Source organism: Melozone crissalis, unplaced genomic scaffold, assembly GCF_028551555.1.
Source record: "Melozone crissalis strain CALT ecotype California unplaced genomic scaffold, PUWL_Pcris_2 ptg000005l_1, whole genome shotgun sequence".
NCBI classification, from domain to species: Eukaryota; Metazoa; Chordata; class Aves; order Passeriformes; family Passerellidae; genus Melozone; species Melozone crissalis.
Genome location: NW_026535783.1, coordinates 64,688,652 through 64,704,348, shown reverse-complemented (window position 1 = coordinate 64,704,348; position 15,697 = coordinate 64,688,652). Strand labels below are relative to the sequence as shown.

The 15,697-nt window shown below is 39.9% G+C and overlaps 1 protein-coding gene across 1 annotated transcript; it reads left to right on the top strand.

The window, feature by feature from the left end:
• The first annotated feature begins 1,819 nt into the window (after window positions 1–1,819).
• On the top strand, window positions 1,820–15,062 carry SLC25A46 (solute carrier family 25 member 46). The gene is made up of 8 exons (XM_054285997.1): window positions 1,820–2,147; window positions 3,943–3,985; window positions 5,246–5,303; window positions 5,798–5,875; window positions 6,577–6,677; window positions 9,322–9,378; window positions 9,836–9,893; window positions 12,943–15,062. Exons 1-8 carry the CDS (start codon window positions 1,895–1,897, stop codon window positions 13,519–13,521), a joined length of 1,227 nt encoding a protein of 408 aa, XP_054141972.1. The 5' UTR covers window positions 1,820–1,894; the 3' UTR covers window positions 13,522–15,062.
• The last annotated feature ends 635 nt before the right edge of the window (window positions 15,063–15,697 follow it).

The following is a 15,697-nucleotide window of genomic DNA, read 5'->3' as shown; positions in this document are numbered from 1 at the left end:
TGCTGTTGACACAGCTGAAGAGCATTATAAGACTGGTAAAACACTGGAAAAGGTTGCCCAGAGCGGCTGTAGCCACATCTCTGGAAACATTAATTCAGTTTGCAAAGGACGCTAAACACCTGCTGGAAATTGATGATGTCCATGCTTATTGCAAGGCTGTTGGTCTAGATGACCTTTAAAGATTTCTTTCAATCCTGATTAGTCTGATTTTATGATTTCCACAACTTTCAGAGGACTAAAAACTGTGTAACAAACCAGAGTACAGCTGTGTTGTAACTTTATGTGCTGAACTTGTGTTTTAGTTTATGGCCTTTGCTCCTTTTCATGTCCCTGGGCACCACTTAAAAGAGTCTGGCACCATCCTTTGGCACCTGCCGTTAAGATACTCATATGCATTAATGAGATTTCCTCTCACAAAGCTCATGTGGATGACTCATGCTATACTTAGACTTGAAGGCACTAATGCTGGCTTAACCTAGAGCACAAAATGAGAACACCTGTGTGTCAGACTAAGACCCACTCGATGAGCTTCTTAGAAGCTGCCTGGAAGGAAATTGTAGTAAGGGGGAGGTCAGCCTCCTCTCCCATGCAACAAATGACACAGGGAGAGGAAATGGTTTAATGTGCATGGAGAGGTTTCAACTAGACATTAGAAAAAAAAAAAAAATCACAGGAAGGGTGATCAGATATCGAAACGGGCTGCTCAGGGAGGTGGTGGAATCACTGTCCCTGGAAATGTTTAAGGAAAGACTGGACATGCCATGCTGTGGTTGACATGGTCAAAGTTTGGACTTGGTGATCTTGGAGGTCTTTTCAACCTAAGGGACTCTGTGATTCTGAGCTAGGGGATCATTAAATCCACAGAGGGCAGCCCCCACTCCTAAGGGGAAGGAAGATTCATAAATGCTCATGGTTGAAAGGAACAACAAAAGTCAGAAGGTCTGCAAACAATCAGAAAGTTTCATTAGTAAATCACACACTCAGCATGGAAACTGGTATTCTAGTCCTTGACCTACGATACAAGCATGTGGCAATGGGTTTTACAACTTTACTTCTTTACAAAGAAGTAGTGTGAAAGGGAAGACAGAAAAAAGAGGTGAACTAAAAAGGATAAGAGAGAAAGAGAGAAAAAGAAGGGATCACCGCTCCTGGTTCCAGCACTGATGCAGCTGAAGGGATGTCAGTCCTGGTGTCAGACTCTATCCACCTGCATCCATCCAGCCAGCGGGATATCCCGCGGGCACCGCCCGGGCTTGGGAGATACTTTCTATGGCCCGACTTCACCGTACTGAAGTGTTTCTCACTTTCTATGCAATCAGTTATTATGGGCAGGCGGTTCTGTCAGACCATTTACGGAAATGGGTCGGAGGGCTTTGGGCATCCTGGGTGCTCTGTGTTCCTCTCCCGGCCCTCCTTGGCCTCATCCCCGCGCCTGCCGTGTCTGTGTTGTGCTCATCTCCAGGGTCGATAAGAAGGATGTTTTTCCCCGGAAAGTGCTGTCTCAGGTCGGCATGGCCACCTTATCTTTCTCCGGCGACCTCCCGATCTTTCTCACGGCTCCCCTACGGGGGGCGGCAGCGGAGCCGCCACAGGGATTCCCCCGCGCCCGCCCGGGCCGGGCCGTGCTCCGCCCGCCGCACCGCCAGGGGGAGCCCTCGCCCGCCCGCCCCCCGCGGCGGACGCCCCGCCCCGGGCCGGGCAAGCGGAGCGCCGCCATTGGCCCAGCGCCGCGGCCCCGCCCCCTCGCGGTCACGCGCGCGGCCTCACCGCGGCCGGAAGTGCCAGGGCGAGCGGCGGGTCCGGGTCCGTTGCCGCCGGTGCGGCCCGAGCGCGGCGCCTCCCGCTCCTCTCCCGCTCCCCTCGGCCCCGCCGGGCCCCCTCAGCCACCCCCGCCATGCACCCGCGGCGCCCCGACGGCTTCGACGGCCTCGGCTACCGCGGGATCAGCCGCGACGAACTAGGCCCCGGCTCCAGGCCCTTCAGCAGCGGCTCGGAGCTGGGCTCCTGGGTGACCAGCCCGCCCGACATCCCCGGCAGCCGCAACCTGCACTGGGGCGAGAAGACGCCGCCGTATGGGGCCGGGACCCCTCTGGGCGGCGTCGGCTCCAACGAGGAGGTCAACCTCGGGGTGGCCGGCCCCGGCGCCGGTAAGGGAGGGCCCGGCCTGGGCTAGCCGGGGGGCGGCCCCCGCCTCTCGCCGCTCCCCGGTCCCGCTGAGCCGCGGCTCCCGCCTCCCGCGAGCAGTGACCCGCCGGGCAAGGGCGGGCGGGCGGCGGCCCCGGGCTGTGCCGTGGCCAGGCCGAGCGCTGCCCGGCCCTCCTTTTTACTGGCGGTGCTGAAGCGCCGGGGGAAAAGCCCTTTAGAAGAAGTCGGACTGCTCCGTGGCTGCCTCTTGCGCTCCGGCACTGTGCAACTCCATGCAAAAATGGTTTGAGAGTGTCAGAGCGCGCCCGCAGCTTCTCGTTGAGCAGTGTGCAGTCAGCTTGCTCCTCAGTGCCCGTGTAAACAATCTCCTGCGGAAACACTCCGCCCTCTTTAAGGGCAGGAAGTGCTCTCGGCTCTCAGAGTGCTGCGTTATTGTGGTGGTGGTGGTGGTGGTACGGACTGCGTGGCTTCTCTCGGGTTTAAAACATGAACTGCTGACGTAAACCTCCCCCGTCCGCGTGTGATTGCGAGGGAACTGTGGGACTGGTAGGATTTAGCAACTAAGTACGGGGCTTTTTCAGTAATTGCTAGGAAAGTGAGTATAAGCCTCCATAAATAAAGTAATTTTAGGTCTTCATGAAACTGAGGTGAATTAAGGAAAACTTGCTGTATGTAGGGTACTGTATGTTGCTTTCTTTAAATAAATGGAGGAGGTTATCGACACTTGAGTATCGAAAGATATATGAAACAGTAATTTACGTGAAATCGAATTTTTTTAGTAGGCAAGTCATTATTTTCTGACCAGTAGTGCAGTGTTTTTATTTAAGTGTCTTTATAAATAGTACAGCCTTTAGCTGGACTCCATCCATGGATGCACTGGTTGAAGCACTGTTTAAGTATCCTTGCATAGCTGGAGACTTTTTTCCCCCCTATCTACATGTGGAAGGTGTGTTCATTCTGCACTTTGGAGCACTGATACGGAGTTGCTGTAATCACTGAATCCAGCAACTGCAAATGCTATCTTACCGTGTTTAGGAGGCCTGCCACATTTGTGTGGAGCCCCACTGAAGTTACTTCATCCATGCCTTCAGACTGCTTGCACTCTGAAGTTGTGCAGTTGTAGGGCTGAGCATTAACTTTAAAATGCCTTTATGGTTCTGATGCTCATCTTAAATCCCTTCTGATAATTCCCAATGGGCAAACGTTTGTCTGGGTGCAGGCAACAAAGAGTTGAATTAATTACTTTTGTAATTCTCCAATAACTAGATTTTTGCAAAGGACTGGAGATAAACAGCTGGCTTGAAAATTTGCCTTATGTGGTCGTTTGTTACTTTATCCATGGCTTTTTGTGTAACTTCCTAAAATTTTGCCTTCTTACTGTTTTAAGATTATTTTCACTTCAATTATCTAAATTTATGTTTCAGAATTACTGTAAACTCATGCATGCTAAATCTTTCAGTAGTTGGTTTGAGTTGGATTTTTTAGATATTAAAATACTCTCTGTTTTACCGTTCATTTTTCTCTGTTCTTTTTTTCCCCTGTAAGAAAAGCATAATTTTATATATAAGAGTATGTACAAACTCAAATGCAGTCCAAAGTGCAAATATTCCTGGGGGAATACTTGTTTTATATCCTCTGTTGCTCAGCTGCCATAAGTATTGTGGTTTAGTGCTTGTAATTTTCTAATGCAAGTATAGGATAAAATTAGTTTTTCAGATCCTGTGCATGGCATTTTCTCTATTTTGTGATTATCACTGCTGTATAATCTGGTTTTGTTTTGTTTTTTTTCTTTTTCAGAGCAGTTGAACAGATTTGCTGGCTTTGGTATTGGCCTTGCAAGGTAAGAGTTGTGTTGAGTGACAAAGCAGTAGTAAAGCTCATATTTGTCTTATAAACCCTACATACGCTTCTATAATGTGTTTTTATTCCAGCAGCCATAAGTAGTTGGAATGCGTTTAGAAACTTACTGCCCCTGTTTAGGTTTCTGTTTTCTTTAACTGTTGCTCAAAAAATACATGAATGTAAGAAACAGTTTTTCATATGGAATGCCCAGGATGTGTGTACCCTGTCCAAGTAATCTGAAAGTAACACCAGAAAACTTCTTTGACATTTGCAACTTTTATTAATATTTTTAATCAATACAAATATTTCTTAAGAAAGTGAAAATGTCTTCGAGTGTATTACCAAAGTATCCTCAAACCATAATGTTCATGTAACCAAGCTGGTCTGGAGGCCATTTTATTCTTATTATAGTGATTGTGTTGTCTTATTATTGATAGTGTTTTTGAGAAAGTGCTGAATTTTAAGATGCTGATGTCCAGGGAAAGTTTTACCTCTTTTGGTAGTAGCAAACTACAAATTAGCTCAATATTTAAAAAACTGCAGTATTTTTCTGTGCCACTTGTTTGTCGGAAGTTCAGAAACCTACCAGAGATGATTCTGTAGCTTGAGTTTGTAAAAATCCTGGATATTCTACTTTTCTAATCTGTATCCCAGGTTTGAACAATGTACAGGTAAGTACTCTGATCACTCAGGCACTCTGAGATGAAATTAATATTTTCTCTGAATGAACCAGGAATTTAGCTTTGGAAGTGAGAATTTTCCTGTGAAGTTTTGATTTGAAATATGACTTCTGGCAGTGGCAGGAGAATTGTTTTGGGTCAGTAGTGGTGAAAAGGTAGTCAGCTGTTACTACCAGTCCTTCTCTGGCCGTCCTAAAGAGAGTCTTGATTATTAATACAGTATGCAGAATTAGCATAAAACTGGAACTAATCCTCTCATAATTGTGGTTGTGGTTTGTTTTGTACCATGATACTTTGAAGAGAATGAGATTAAGAAATTTTGTATGTTATTTGCATATAAAAATATGTGCATACTACGTATATATGGGGCTTTTTCGTAGTGAATGTGTGTGTCAGATTTCATGTAACTTGTTCCTTGGGAGGTTGTTGGGTAGCCATCAAAAACATGCCTTGTTAGTTCACTAGAAAATATATTGTTGTTCCAAATATTGATCTGCTGTTGTTAGAGACAATTAACAAGCCTTTTCTAAGGAATTCTTAGTGACTTCTCCTGCATTAAATACAATTTTCCTTTGAAGCCTATTTACAGAAAATGTGTTGGCACATCCTTGCATTGTTCTACGCCGTCAGTGTCAGGTATGTCTTTTATATTACCTATTCCAGTCAAAGCTCCTGTGTACTGTCATATCTCTGAATGAAAGTATGTATTATAGGAAGCTTTTTTATTTTTAGGGGGCCTCTGCTACATTAACAAGTGTTTACTTGTAGAATACATGTTTTCTGTTCTGCAGTTTAGCTTATTTTGAAAAATCTTGCTTATTTTTCTTTGGGCAGTGGAAAGCAAATTACAGCAAGTAAGTGTTGTGGGGTCTGCAGAGCAACTTTCCAATCCCCATTTACAAGCAGGATGCTTTGTTTCATAGGTTCTGATTTATGTAAAGTTTATTTTTAAACTTTCATATGAATACTTAAAAGGGCTGTCCATTTCCCTAAATTTCAGTGAGAACTTGCTCATATTTTTAGCTGATCTTTACAGAAATAAAATTCTTATATTTGAAACACCTTTATCCTTCAGAGTTGTATCGTCTGCAAGTGTGTTTCTAAGACTGCCATTGTTTATATTTTAACAGGTTAACTATCATGCACGGAATTATCATCTCACCCCATTTAGTATTGTCAATATCATGTACTGCATCAATAAGACACAGGTTAGTATTTGGTGGCAGCCTGTATGTGAGCACTGAGAGTACCTACAGCATGTGTGTACATTGAAATCTGAGTGTTTATGTAGGTGGTGTTGTAAAGCATGGCTGTGTTGAGGGTTTGTTAGTTTTATAGTTACAAAAATGTGTCAAGAAGATCAAGTAAACCATTATTTTTTTTTTTCAGAAGTACAATACTTAGTGGGGAAAGATTTATGGATGTTAGAAAACAAAAAGTCCCTGAATTTTTTTTTCATTAGGTTTATGAAAGATCATTAATCATTATGTGGATAAAGTTATTTTTGAAGTGACTCCTTCCAAAGGTAGTACTGAGTACATTTCCAATTCTGCAGGGGTATGGCAATCCTTAAACTCACATCATTAGAAGGCAGGAAGAAATTCATAATTCTGAATATCTTATGGATGCACTTTTGACATGTTAAGCTCATTTTGTCCATAAAAAATGGTGTTAAGTTTATAATGCAGATTGTTAACAGTGGGAGACGTGCCTCCAAAGTTATTGATAGGTCTTTGAAATTATTGAAAAACAAAAACTTCTGCGTAGATTAAAAATTAGTTGTTACCCAAGTTTAATGATAAAGTTAAAACTGTAGAATTGTAGCCCTGTGTGGTCTGAATTTACTGAAATTTTTTAATAATAAGCTGAAAATATTTTTGAGTTTTGTGTTGGATATTTTGACGCACAGGGTCCAAGAGCTCTTTGGAAAGGAATGGGCAGCACTTTCATTGTTCAGGGCATAACCCTGGGAACAGAAGGCATCATCAGTGAATTTACACCTTTGCCAAGGTATTGCATGTTTTTTACCACTTCTAACAAATTAGTAAGTTGTTGACTTATTTTCAAAGTGTTAGTAAGGCTGTTTGAAAAATACTACTTCATGAGAACAGCCAGACAATAAATAGGTGTTTCCAAACACAGTATGGTTGTCTTGGAAAAGGCGACCTTATAATCCATAAATAGTGAGGGATTCTTTCTGGGAACTTTATTTGTTTGTGTCTGCTTACTTGTCTGGCTTAGAAATGCTGTGGCAAATTGGTCTTTGGTATTCAACTCTGTAATAAAAAAAAACCATAATTTTCTTCTTTTTTTTAGGTTTTTATTGTGTGGTAATAGCATTACCATACCTAAGGGGAGAATTCCTGGTCTTATTAATGTAAATACAGAAGACTTGCGCAGCTAATGAGTTAGCACTGACATTTTGCTAAATATTTGCACTGTCGTTGGTAGGAGGGAGAATAGAATGGCCTGCATTAGTAAATGAGAAGACATGATAAATGGGTGTCCATGTAACAGCAGCTTTGTCTTTTGCCTTCCTTGACCAACAGCTATATGTACCTTGTTCAGTATTCTCATAACAAAGAGGTTACCACTAAAAATTACTGACTTTATTTAAAGAGGTATTCATCATTCTGCATCACAGTGTCAACCCTCTGCTGCAGAAATTTAGTCATTTTTACTAAAAATATTCAGGGACATGGAAACTACCCTGGGTTTAAAAAGAAGAAATATGGTTAGGATGAATCAAATACTGTGATGATGCATGTATCCAGACTAATAAAAGTAGGCATTTGCAAGTTCAAAAGCCTTAGCAAAAGTATTTCATATTTAAATTGTATAGTGTGTATTTAAGAGTTTTGGTCAGCTCTGTTTCATAGGTAATTGAAATTTCCAGGCGTGTGCTTTCCTCCAAGTGTGTTTTAGATACAGCTCTAGGGTATGCTTAAGTTCATGAGATGTGATATAGTGTTTATATCTTCATAGTTCTGAATTCTCAAAAATATAAGCAATGTTTTTCTTCTTGTGGGTCAGTTCAGCAGTTTGGAAAGTAAGCTGGTGCTGCTGCCAAAAGAATCAGACCTTTCTGCTGGAACCAGCTCATTCTTTCCTCTGTGCTACTCCCATCTTTATGGAAACACAATGTGTGAACAGTCAGGAAATTACCTGGACTGTGAAAGTGATCTGGCTTTCTCAGTGGTTTTCTCATACATGCACCACCCCACAATTTTCTCCTGAATGCTCTCTCTTCCTTCTTAATGGTGGCTTGCATCTTTGGGTGGTTACAGGGAGGAGAAGGTTATTGCTTGTAGCAGCAGTGCCAGCAAGTCTAATTTAAAAGGTTACTTAACTGCATTATCAGGGTCCAAAGAACACAGAGACGTGAAATGTCAATTCTAATTCTGTGTTATAGTTACATGAAAGAGTACCCCTGTTTTAGGAGCCCAGAAATGGGTGTGAGCGCTTTGTACTAGGCAAACTTCTTACGTAATTGTTCTTGCACAGTTATGCCTTGTGGGTTGACAGATTAGGCTTTCACACATTAGTTTGGCTGTTTTACTTTTCCAAATCATTTAACTGTTATGGTAAGTGGATGTGATCCACGTGTCTGAAATATATAATGGTAAAAATTATCTTCTGTTCCTGTTTAGTGATTGACCTATGGATTTAAAATGTGAAAGCTAGTAACAACATGCAATTCTTCAGAAAGAGTAAAATCTTGCCTTTCTTGGATTAGGGTTAACTACAAGCAGTGTCTGATTGTGATTCCTAGACAACAAAGCTGAAAACATTATAGCTTGTTATTAAAAATGCAAGGTCTAGTGTGCCCAGCATTACAGACAAGTATCTATACCTCATAGCTAGATATTGGCCATATGCATTGTCAGTACATGTGGTATTGGAATGGTATCTGGAGCTAGGTGGATTTATGTTTTCTGTCAAGTGGACTGTAAACATTTGCTGTTTGTATTTTGAAGTGCGTAACTAGAAATACTATTTCAAGGAAATATTATTGATGTCACCTTTGTATTAAATACATGGGTTTTCTTCTTCTTTATCAGAATATGCTAAGGACTGGTCATCGGACAAAAAACTTCAATTATGTCTATATGGAATTACTGCACAACTTCTAGCCTGACCTCTTGTATTTGATTTGTTCTTATCTAACTGTACCTGAATATAATTTATATTTTCTTGAAAGAAATAAGAACAGGGTAAACATAACCTAAAGAACAGAGGAACGCAACCAAACCAAAATGAAATAAAAATGATTTCTTGATAAAGGAAGAGTAGGAAGATTTTAAAATACTCCGTTTTTCCCTGAAGGTTGCTTTAAGCGCTTGTACATAAGGTTGCTACATAAAGGCAAACTTAATAAAGTCAGTTGCTGTGAGAGCGGCAAACATCTTATGAATCAATGACTGAATACTTTTTTTGATAGGATATCTGACAAGCCCGAAAAACTACTTGAAGTTAATTTAAGCATGATTTATTAAATGTTTCACTGTGTCTTTCCAATATGAGAAATAGTTCACCATGAATCATAGAACACCAATATGAAAACTGACAACAGGTTGTTGACACTCATGGAAGAATTGCTTGAGAATTACGTGTGGATGACTATTCATACTGTGGTAAATACTTCTCTTTTTAGAGAGCTTTCTCATAAATGGAATCTCAAGCAGATAGGTGGACACCTTTTACTCAAAGGGTAAGTATAGCATGTATCTTATGTCTTACTATCTAAATACAATAAAACTACCAAATGGGCATACGTTTAGTCTGCTGCTACAAGATGCCAACAGTCATTTCTTGACAGGATGCTAACAGTACTTTTCAAATGCTGATTTTTTGAACAAGCTTGATTATATACACCAGTTTCACAGGTTTTCTCGTACTAGATCCCTGTGTCTATGGAACTCCACTGAATTAAAAGATTAGACTATTTTAGACCTTAATCAGTCTGGTCACATGGAAATAGAATTTAACTAAACTTTTGACTGGAGTTTACCTCAACTAGTTGATCTGCATTTTGGTAATTGAGTTATACTTGGTTAGTTTTCTCTCAGGGATAATTTGGTAGATAGCTTTATGAACTTACAGGTGCCTGTTTGGCTGAAATTCTAATATTGTCGTTATGTTAATTCTTACATTGTTAATTTCTACAGGTTAACACATGTGATAGCAATGCCTTTTTATTCTGCGAGCCTGATTGAAACTGTACAGGTAATTTAAATATGTTTGGAACATTTTAAGAGATACTGTTAGACTTTATAGATTAGATTATGCGGAGAGATGAATCTTTGAATTCTGGTTTGTGTTGCAGTAGTTGCATTTGTTTTGCTTGAGGCTGTGTGACTTAGCTGAAATGGATGTTCCCTATGTAGGGTGTATCAGTGTATCGTAATTCTAAATCTAGAATTAGAAAGGACATTTAATGTAGATAGTTGGAATATATTGTATATGAAAGAGTGACATGCTATATTTATGTGTTCCAGCAGATAAAACAGAAAGAAGTTTTTCTCAATCTCAAGTTTTTTAACCTTTGCTTTCCTAGGCATGTTGTTACAGTGACATCTGTCCCCTACAACAACTGTAAAGGTTTTTCCAGTAGTTCACTGGAGATTTTTAATTAAATACTCAACTCTACCCTCTCAGGACTGTTTTCATTCAATCAGGTTTTTAGTTTTAATCTTCATCTAGTTCTTCCTTAGCCACAAAAATTAAAATCTGTCACTTAGAGTATGTCTTAGCTGGTTCTGTAACTGTGAAGAGTGGGCCATAGTGCTGTGTTGCAGACTGCCTGTCAGTGAGATGTTGCATCTCTTTCTGGAGAAAGGCAAGGGTTAGCTGTGCAGAAACGTCCAGGGTAATTCTCCCAGCCCTGTCTGTATAATGACTTGCTCTTAGATGACGTGACAGAGTCTCTGTGCAGCTAATGGAGCTCTGTTGATTGAGCTCCCATATGGAGCATGCAGCATAGTCACTCTTGTGTCACTGAGTCATCAAAATAATAATTTTCATTTATAGCATGGGCAAGTTGTATGTACTGTCAAGACTAGTTTGCTGGTGTATGTGTCCAAAATGGTGTTTTTTCTGGGGAGAAGGCTGACTTCTGCAGTTTTTCAGTTTCAGCATGTCTTTAGAGGCATGGACAGGGGCAGGATCCTGCTGTGGGCAGACAATCCAAGCTGAAATGAGCCGAAAGGTACTAGGAGAGCTGTTCTGTCTGAGCTGGCTGCATTATGGATTAACAGGGCAGGTGGGATTAAGCGTCTGCGCAGGGAGAGTTATAGACAGACTCTCAACCACAAACTCACTTCCTCTGAAGATACTCTGTATGTTAGAAACCATCTTTCCTCCTGGGATCTCTGGTTTGGGGAATATTTGGGAGACTTAGCTGGTGTCATAATGGGAACCTGGCTGGAACTCAAATTCTTAATTGGTGGGGAATGGCTCTACCCTGACCATGCCATAATTTTGGAACTAGAAACAGTGGTGGAACACTGTTAATATTTCTGGAGGTCATAGCCAGCCACAGAATGGAATGCTATATATTGCTGCTCGTATTTTTGTCTGAAAGGATTTTGCATTACCTGTGGTGTTGGGCATGGGTAAATTTTTAAGCAATAAAAGAGAACATGATTTAGAGCCTGTCTTCTGTTTGCAAAGTAAGTATAAAGTTTCTTTGCTAGAAAGCAACTTAATAGGAAAACAATAAAAAACCAAAATAGCATCTCTCTTGGCCTTTTCGGTAGGTGATCTCTGTAATGGATTGGTTGTGAAAATTCCACTGAGATCTGAGGATTTTAAGATTGGTAGCTTCAGCTGTTTGCAAATATTTTACTCAACAAGCGTGTGTATGTGTATATATTATGTATATATTATATATTATGTACAAAATGTGTTCTTGAGTTCCTGGAAACATCATCATAAACTTATTAGAAACACAGCAGAGGTAATGATAGCATTTGTGAAGATTTTTATATTGTATTAATCGGTGCAGGGGAGCAGCTTGGCTTGCCAGGTTTGAATTACATTCCTGTGCTGCAAGAATGCAGTGACCAATGGCAAACCAGAAAAGTTCGGGATTGTTAGATTTCCTACTGGCAGGTTTATGTTGACTTTAACTGTCTTAATTCTGGTAAACCATGGTGTTCAACAGTGTCTGTTTGACACTTATCCAAGTGTACATTTCACCAAAATAGCTGTAAAGAGTGGAAATTTGTAGCTATCACATTTTGTCATTAGCTGTTCTTTTGTCATTAGCATCTCAAACCTCATGGTGGCGTGTTAGGCCAAAGCAGGAATGGTTTAAACTGCAGTGACTGTAGTGATGTGGGACAGAAAAGGAGTTGTGCTGCTTAACTCATACTTAAAGTCTGCAACAACATTATGTTCTCAGGCATTTAAACTAGTTCTCACCCACACAGAAAAGACCATCAAGGCTCTGCAGGCTGTTTAGTATTTCCTCAAATACTGAGGAATATTCTGGTGGTTTATTCTGGCTTGAGGTCAGGACATAGACCACATGGACTCAGAGACTTGGACATTTAGGAGAACACCAAAATCTTGAATTTTGGATGTAAACAACAGGATAAAACACTATTAGTAGGGGAAATAATGTTTTTAACTTAATGCTACCCTCACAGGTGGATTGTAACAGATTAAATAATTACTACAGAATTTTTATTTTTAGCACATGAATACAGTGATTCTCTCTTCACTAAGAGACATCATGGGTAAAGAATACTACTTTAAATGCATATAATGCCATGAAAACATTCAAAACTGAAACTATTCAATTAATATAGAAAATGAGCTTTCAACACTAGTTATAGAAATCTTTACTATGTAGATTCAAGTTCAAAGATTATAGTCACAGTCTTTAAAGTAAAGGAATTTTGAATTAAATAAATCCTTCCTGGCATTTTGCTCCAGATGTAGACATTGCAAGTTCATGACTGCTTTGCATTCTGATACTTTCAGCAATAGGCTGAAGGTTGCATATCTTTGTTAGAAACACAGATAACCGCAATATAAATTAAAAAACCCTCACTTCTTCAAGATGGGTTCATTCTTTAAAAAAAAGCTTAATTGAATGCTGTGAAGAGTGTTATAAAAAGCGGCTTTTATTTGTACAGCTGTATAGACATAATAGCATGCAAGTGTTTAATGCTTTTTAAACGCTAAGCAGTGATAAAGTGTCAGAGTGGATGTCGGGATGTTTTTGAACTGCTCAGCACGAGTTGTAACTCCTTGTTTGTTCTTGTAGAGTGAAATCATTCGAGACAACCCTGGCATCCTGGACTGCGTGAAAGAAGGAATTGGGAGAGTTGTAGGCTTGGGAGTACCCCATAGCAAACGTCTCCTTCCTCTGATGGTCCTCACTTTTCCCACTGCTCTGCACGGAGTTCTTCACTACGTAATCAGTTCCATCGTCCAGAAGCTTGTCTTGTTTGTTTTGAAAAGGGATAATTCCCACAATCTTCCAACTGAGAGCTCCACTTCTGTGCAGAGCATGCTGGATGCGTATTTTCCAGAACTTATTGCTAGCTTTGCTGCTAGCCTTTGTGCTGATGTCATGCTTTACCCACTGGAAACAGTTTTGCACCGCCTTCATATTCAAGGGACACGCACAATAATTGACAATACAGACCTTGGCTATGAAGTGCTTCCAATCAATACTCAGTATGAGGGAATGAAAGACTGCATAAATACTATAAAACGGGAAGAAGGAGTGCAAGGTTTTTATAAAGGATTTGGAGCTGTTATAGTACAGTATACCTTGCATGTGGCAGTTTTACAGCTTACCAAAATTATTTACTCAACACTGCTTCAAAATGTTTCTTAATCTGTCCAGGTCTGGATCCCGCACATTGGACATGATTGACTTGCTAACCTAGTTATTGTTTAAATGGCTTAGAAAGTGAACTTTGGAGAATCCACTCTATGGATTCTCCTTACACTGTAGAACAACTTGTTTTAAAAATGGGGATATAGTTTCCGAAGTGTAATTAAAAAAGACTGTTTAAAAATTACAGACACAAATTGAATATGTCATATGCAGTCATACAAAGGGGATCAGATTTCAAATGTGATTGCATTGAGGATTTACTTTTCCTCTTACCAGTTCACTGACATAAGGAATGGATATGAATTGTTAGTATCTGCTTTGTAAGCATCACATCTGATATTTAATATGGACTGTTAAGCAGTTGAAAGGAATTTATTTTCTTAAGTTATAAGAACTTGCAATTAGGGGACTGATGGTCTTTTAAAAATGTTTCCAACTTCACTGTTAATGGAGCTGTGAGTAAAATATAAACTGTAAAAGTGACTTAAGTAGACTTAAATGTTATCATTTACAGGTTTGTAGAAGACTTATTTTGCTGCAGTGTGGCAGAAGATGACAAATAGGAATCTCTTGCTTTGTATAAAAACAACAAAAAATGGGTCTGGGGCAAAGCTGCCCAGAATGCAAATTTGACTGTCTTGCAGTTTGTTTGCAAGGCTTAAAATAACTAAGTGTGTGAATAAAGCAAAATAGAAACTGATGTGTGCATGTGTAAGTGCCATTTTTAGTTGACTTTCCACTGACAACTTCAGGGTTTAGTTTTACTCTAATGCTCCATATGAGAGTGTAATAATCATACAAATCTGTGTAGTAGTAGTTGTAGTGGTGTTCAAAGTGTACAGAAAGCCTAAGAAAACAATTGGCTGTTCCTAGAGTTTTTATTTTGTTAGATTGGAGGGGTGTGTGTATAAAATTGTCTCCTTAACTATTTAGCGCTGATGTCTGTAATTTAAAATCTCTGCTAGTTTAAATATTCCGTGGAGCAGAGCTAAGTCTGTTCATGTGCAAGGGAACTATTGAAATAAATCATTTTTGCCCTCTCCCTCTTCAGACTCAGCCTGAAATGATTTTTAATCATTCTGAACATCCTAATCCTTGGTTTCATCGGTAATAATGGGGGTTGGGAGATGTTTTTTGCAAATAGAACAAGCATGTGGAAAGTCACTTTTAAATTATGAGAGGCTGCTGCTTTTTTCACATTCATGTGGCAAGTCTGTTTTTGTGAATGCTGTAAACTGATCTGCATTTTAATCATTAATCATTGTGTAGTTACCACTTATGGAAAGTAGTCATGGTGAAATAATGCAAAGATGTTGCTCTTTGTAAGTTCTGACTTCATATCAGGTCTACTTTATTACTAATCTATAACTTTCATGTATTTTAAATGCCTAAGTGTTAAAATGGAAAGTATGGTGAACTTGGAAACTGGATTCTTTTGAAATACTGTTGATTGCAATTCTAGTGTATAGTGTATTAAATAAAATGAGAATTCACTGAAAGTATTATAAAATAATTCACCAAAGAGGCATGTAAAGGAATCCTGTTTTGTGTGTTGTTTTACTGTATAGATTCCAGGGTGGCATTCTCAAGTTCCTCAACTTCGCAAGTGCAAGAACATGATGAATTAAACTACATGCAAGAGCTTAGGTAAAATACTCAGTTCCTGGGTTGGTTTCTTGAAAAATTTCTGAGTATTAAGATGGCCATGCCAGAAAGTTATCCAGACTGGAAAAGACCTCAGCATGTCGTGCAGTTCAAATTCCTGCTCTAAGCAAGGACAGCATTGTCTTATACATGCCCTTGTCCAGTCAAGTTTCTAATATATGAAACTGGCCTTTTCAAATGTGTTAAATTCAGCTGTAGCCAACAATTTTATCACAACTGCCTTGAAGCAATAACTAAGTGCATCTTGCAGTCCAGTTGTATCTGTAAAATTGGCCAGCCCTGTTTTTCTAGGAATAAAATTCTAGGCCTTTTTCCATTGTGAAATGGAGGACTTGCCTTGATATATCCTTCAAGAGGGAAGGTGAATTCTCAAGAGTGACACTAGAGACTGCTATAATATTTTATTGCATCAAAGACTTGCTTTCAATGCTGACAGTTTTGCAGTTGTAGTCTAGGTTCTCAGATCTACAAGCAGGCTGAGAAAGAATGCTGTCAGTGTAGAGCAGTT